Source organism: Cucurbita pepo, unplaced genomic scaffold, assembly GCF_002806865.2.
Source record: "Cucurbita pepo subsp. pepo cultivar mu-cu-16 unplaced genomic scaffold, ASM280686v2 Cp4.1_scaffold000503, whole genome shotgun sequence".
Lineage (NCBI taxonomy): Eukaryota > Viridiplantae > Streptophyta > Magnoliopsida > Cucurbitales > Cucurbitaceae > Cucurbita > Cucurbita pepo.
In genome coordinates this window covers 18,903-24,130 of record NW_019646732.1, presented here as the reverse complement: position 1 = coordinate 24,130, position 5,228 = coordinate 18,903, and the positions used below count along the sequence as shown (strand labels likewise).

Below are 5,228 nucleotides of genomic sequence, written 5' to 3'. Positions count from 1 at the left end.
TTAAAGGTTTATTTGTATACATATATCAAGACTATGTTGATTGTGAAGCTTGTATAAGATAAGAGTTAGGGGATAAAGGACAAATTTCATCGTGGAATTTCATTAAGAACACGTATCAGCTGATCTAAGAAATGTAGAATGCACTGGTAGTATAATGTCTGTTTTGGGTATTGAAGATGTAGACGAGATTAATAAGAATAATGAAAGCAAGGTTTTGGAGAATTTTTATGCAAGTTTATAAGACAGAAGGTCAATGGAACTACTAAGAAGATGAAATATGGGAAGTTTGTTATGCAGTGTGAAATATTGGACTAGCGGTCTGGTGGATGGTTTATGTGCTGTTTCTTCTGTGTTTCTACGCAACTTTTCATTTGTAATTTGTAGTCTAGTATTTTTGTGTTTATATGTTTTTTTGTTTCCCCCTTCATTCTAATTNAATGCACTGGTAGTATAATGTCTGTTTTGGGTATTGAAGATGTAGACGAGATTAATAAGAATAATGAAAGCAAGGTTTTGGAGAATTTTTATGCAAGTTTATAAGACAGAAGGTCAATGGAACTACTAAGAAGATGAAATATGGGAAGTTTGTTATGCAGTGTGAAATATTGGACTAGCGGTCTGGTGGATGGTTTATGTGCTGTTTCTTCTGTGTTTCTACGCAACTTTTCATTTGTAATTTGTAGTCTAGTATTTTTGTGTTTATATGTTTTTTTGTTTCCCCCTTCATTCTAATTCCAATCGTTTTCCCCTTTCGCATCCAATTTGAATCCCGAATTCGTCTACAACAACTATATAGTTCTCATGCTTACTGAAACTTTAAATGACAGCACCTTCAAGAAGAAGGCTCCTAAGGCCATCAAGGAGATAAGGAAGTTTGCAGAGAAAGCAATGGGAACGAAGGACGTCAGGGTGGATGTGAAACTGAACAAGCATATCTGGAGCAGAGGAATTCGAAGTGTTCCAAGGAGAATTAGGGTTCGTATTGCACGCAAGAGGAACGATGATGAAGATGCAAAGGAAGAACTGTATTCGCTTGTTACCGTTGCAGAAATCCCAGCAGAAGGTTTGAAAGGATTGGGTACTAAGGTCATCGATGAAGAAGATTGATTTCACATACCCATTTGCCTCTTTATCAGTTATTTCCTTTTGGCAACATTTTTGGTAAAAGACTTGAGTTCTTCATTGTCCCATCCTTCGGTACATTTCTTTATTTTACTTCGAATCCTAGCGGAATCAGCTTTTTTTTTTTCTTTTCTTTTTATAATTTATAGTTGTGCTTGCAATGGTTATCGTTGTAGTATCAATTTTACCTTTCACTATTGAACTTGCTTCTCTTTTAAGGACGAACTGTGATAGTAAATCATTATAAAACTTGAGCTTGTTCGGGTCAAAAAATGTACTCCAGATGTAGTTTCTTCAGGGAAGGAAATGCATGAATTATACGAGGTTCATGCAATTTTCAGGTAGCTTTATAAGAATACATATAACCTCTAAGTTTTCTTATTTCCTCCGACGATTCGGCCAGCAGATGATCAACATACAAACAGATTCCAGTCCCACTGCATTAAACTGAAGCGTATGAACTCCAAAGGTGATAACCAAAGTGAGATAATCATATTATCATTTCCAGAAACTACCTGAGAGGACCCAAGGGTCGCCAGATAACATCCCATCGAAACCTAGGCAATCTGCATAATCAAAATACAACATACATTCCAAACTGTAAATTCATCCTTGTAAGGGCAATCAATCAAAGAATGAAGCATTATATAGAAACATATCCGAAGAGGAAATGGGTTCTTTTATTGCCTCGAGATGAATAGATTAAATTATAAGTTTAGTCCATAAGCATGAAGGTTTGTATTTGTTTGGTCACTCGACTCTTGAAAGTCTCCAATAGATCCTTGAAACCCATTTCCATCTTTAGTGAAAATCTTCGTGTAGAACTTCAACGTTGAAGTTCAAAAGGTCCTTGAACGTTAAAGTTAAGAGGACGACCAAAACTAAATTTGTAATCTAGCCCGTACTTCGTTATTGAATATTTTAGCAACATGTACTTGCATGCATATATGAACTAAACATGAAATCTCCACAATGCACTTCTCCTCTATGAAAATGGGCATAACAATCAAAACAGAGCATTTTGCATCCAACAACAAACGAAGAAAATAGAGAGATTTTAATTGCGGAGTCAAAGGTCATATCCTATAATCTTTCATTTAGTAGCAAGACTTTGATAAAAAGGTTATGAAATTTCTTACCATACCTCATCATGAAATATAACCAGAAAACTGAGAGTAGGATGCTGATAAAGAATGAGCACCAAAGCCATCGCCGGTGGTAATTTGACTTACTTACAATCCCAATGATCGAAAATGAACACGCTAAAATAGCAACCCAATCTGTAGAATTTCAACTGTTGACATTAGCAAGATCCCATGGCGTGAAAGCATATATAACATAAAAAATAAAATTCTCTTCTATGATATTCCTTGAGATGTTACAAATGGTATCAGAGCCAGACACTAGGCTCCAAAGGGAGTAGATTGTGAGATCCCACGTTGGTTGGAAATCTCTCCCTATTAGAACCCTTCCTCTTAAAAATCTAGAGGGGAAGCACGGACAAATTTAAAGAGCACAATATCCGCTTGCGGTAAGCTTGAGCGGTTACAAATGAATTGAAATGAAAGCAATGGATAGATTTGTAAGAAAAACCTGCAGCTATAATCATCCATGATTCAACATCCTCCATGAAGTAAGCATGATAACGCTGCATAAGGGAAAAAATAAGCATAAAAGGTCGCCCATCTGTATAATGCAAACGATGGAGCCAAGAGCATAAACTCAATGAGCCCGTGACTAGCAGCATTTAGAACCAAAATAATTAAATTGGAATGAAATTCTTCAACGAAGTTTAAATTCATGACAACAATTGAATTCAACAAAACGGCATACATCGCAGGACAAATCGATAAATCTCAGCAATATTAGCATACCAGTTCAAATGGAGAAGAAACCTGCTGAACGATTGAGTAAAGAAGAAAAGCCACAAAGCAAAAAAGAAATGCCGCAAACACAGTCTGACGAACAGTCGATCCACAGAGAAGAACAATCGACATGAGAATCCCTAATCCTCCACTTAAGAACAAAATAAAATTAAGTAAAATCCGCTGAATCATACGATACCCTCCATAGAAGACTCTGTTGATCATTTGCCCTTTCAAACGAACGAACCATCTCCTCTTGCACTGTAAATCAAACACCGAATAAGAAATTAAAAAACGCCAGCGAAACTACTCCTGAGAGGATCGATTACCTTGGCTGTCAATGGGACAGAAATCGTCGAAGGACGGATCATCCCGAGACGGAATCGACGCCGCATCTTTCCCCGATTTCATCCAAATTCTACCTAATCTCTTGATAGCCATCTTCAACTCAACGTCGCACGCCGCGATCTGGCTCTGCGTTCTCTTCGCGGAAGAATGCCAATATTGAAGTCCAATAGCGGGAATCTGAAGATTGAGCCTCTGCCATCGTCATCCACGAAACGCAAATGCCATGCTTTAGCCTTAGGTTTATTACCGTATTTTACCTTAAATTTATACTATATTTTCTCTTTAATCCATCTATTAATTAAAATCGTTCATATTTATAAGATTAATTAATAATATTAGTGAAAATGTTCTAACACTATAAATATTAAAAAAATTTGAATTATTAATGATTTTTAAGAGTCGAGTCGACTGTAATATATTTTATTTTATTTTTAAAATTTGATTAATAATATATTTTATAAATGAGTGGTGATCTCATTTTTATTTATCTTTTTCACTTACGTATTAAATTTTTGTTAATTGCATTTAATATTTTTTAATTGGATAATAAGCTATTTAAGTTCGACAGTTTTTTTTTTTCTTTCTATTTTTAGAAATTAATTGTCTTTTTTTTTCTTTCTATTTTTAGAAATTAATGGTCTTTTTTTCTATTTTTAGAATTCCTCGACAACTTGAGAGCAAATATAGGTTCTAAAAGAACTCTCATCTTATCACCATATTTCCCTATATAAACACTTCCATTAACACAAACTAATAAACAGTGTAAAGATGTTTAATCTTGGATCGCTTGTTCTTTGTCTCTTTGTAATTTTATCTGGTTTATCTTTTTGTACGGGAAATAGTGTTACCTATGATTCAAATGCCATCATTATCAATGGCGAACGACGCATTATCTTCTCAGGTTCAATCCATTATCCACGTAGTACCGATGCAATGTGGCCTGATCTTATTAAAAAAGCTAAAGATGGTGGACTTGATGCAATCGAGACATACATTTTTTGGGATCGTCATGAGCCTCAACGACAAAAATATGATTTCTCTGGAAATCTAGATTTTATCAAATTCTTCCAACTTATTCATGATGCGGGACTTTATGTTCTGATGAGAATTGGTCCCTACGTGTGTGCTGAATGGAACTATGGAGGTTTTCCAGTATGGTTGCACAATATGCCGGGAATTGAATTTCGAACAGACAATAAAGTTTATAAGAATGAAATGCAAACTTTCACGACAAAGATAGTGAATATGTGTAAACAAGCCAACCTTTTTGCAACACAAGGAGGGCCAATAATTATAGCTCAAATTGAGAATGAGTATGGAAACGTGATGACACCGTACGGAGATGCAGGAAAAACATATATCAATTGGTGTGCTCAAATGGCTGAATCTCTCAATATTGGTGTTCCATGGATTATGTGTCAACAAAGCGATGCCCCACAACCTATGATTAATACATGCAACGGATTCTATTGTGATAACTTCACTCCTAATAACCCGAAGAGCCCGAAAATGTTTACTGAAAATTGGGTGGGATGGTTCAAGAAATGGGGCGAGAAAGACCCTCATAGAACTGCAGAAGATGTAGCATTTTCTGTGGCCAAATTTTTTCAATTTGGTGGCGTGCTTAACAATTATTATATGTATCATGGAGGTACCAACTTTGGAAGAACATCGGGAGGTCCATTCATCACTACGTCTTATGATTACGACGCCCCTATCGATGAATATGGAAACTTGAATCAACCTAAATGGGGACATCTCAAACAACTTCACGCATCAATTAAACTTGGAGAGAAGATTCTGACTAGCAGCACTCGCTCGGACCGAAACATTAGTAGCTCTGTGACCTTAACGACATTCTCGAACCCAACAACAGGGGGTAGGTTTTGTTTT

The 5,228-nt window shown here is 35.9% G+C and overlaps 3 protein-coding genes across 5 annotated transcripts; 2 read left to right on the top strand and 1 right to left on the bottom strand.

The window, feature by feature from the left end:
• Positions 1–786: 786 nt before the first annotated feature.
• On the top strand, positions 787–1,343 carry LOC111785480 (60S ribosomal protein L31-like). Its single transcript, XM_023665876.1, has one exon. The coding sequence runs from the start codon at positions 802–804 to the stop codon at positions 1,105–1,107; it is 306 nt and encodes a 101-aa protein (XP_023521644.1). The 5' UTR covers positions 787–801; the 3' UTR covers positions 1,108–1,343.
• Positions 1,344–1,356: 13 nt separating this feature from the next.
• Positions 1,357–3,572, bottom strand: LOC111785478. Of its 3 annotated transcripts, XM_023665874.1 has the most exons (7): positions 3,317–3,572; positions 3,187–3,248; positions 2,997–3,080; positions 2,716–2,770; positions 2,267–2,402; positions 1,638–1,688; positions 1,357–1,559 (listed from the first exon to the last, which is right to left on the bottom strand). In XM_023665874.1, exons 1-7 carry the CDS (start codon positions 3,426–3,428, stop codon positions 1,460–1,462), a joined length of 600 nt encoding a protein of 199 aa, XP_023521642.1. In that variant the 5' UTR covers positions 3,429–3,572; the 3' UTR covers positions 1,357–1,459. The 3 variants fall into 3 exon arrangements, with proteins under 3 accessions (XP_023521642.1, XP_023521641.1, XP_023521643.1); XM_023665873.1 differs by having other exon boundaries at positions 2,997–3,248; XM_023665875.1 differs by lacking the exon at positions 2,997–3,080.
• Positions 3,573–4,103: 531 nt separating this feature from the next.
• Positions 4,104–5,222, top strand: LOC111785476 (beta-galactosidase-like; the record flags this gene model as incomplete). The annotated part of the gene is made up of 1 exon (XM_023665871.1): positions 4,104–5,222. A coding segment is annotated over exon 1 (1,119 nt), but the record flags the coding sequence as incomplete, so codon positions are not given.
• Positions 5,223–5,228: the final 6 nt, after the last annotated feature.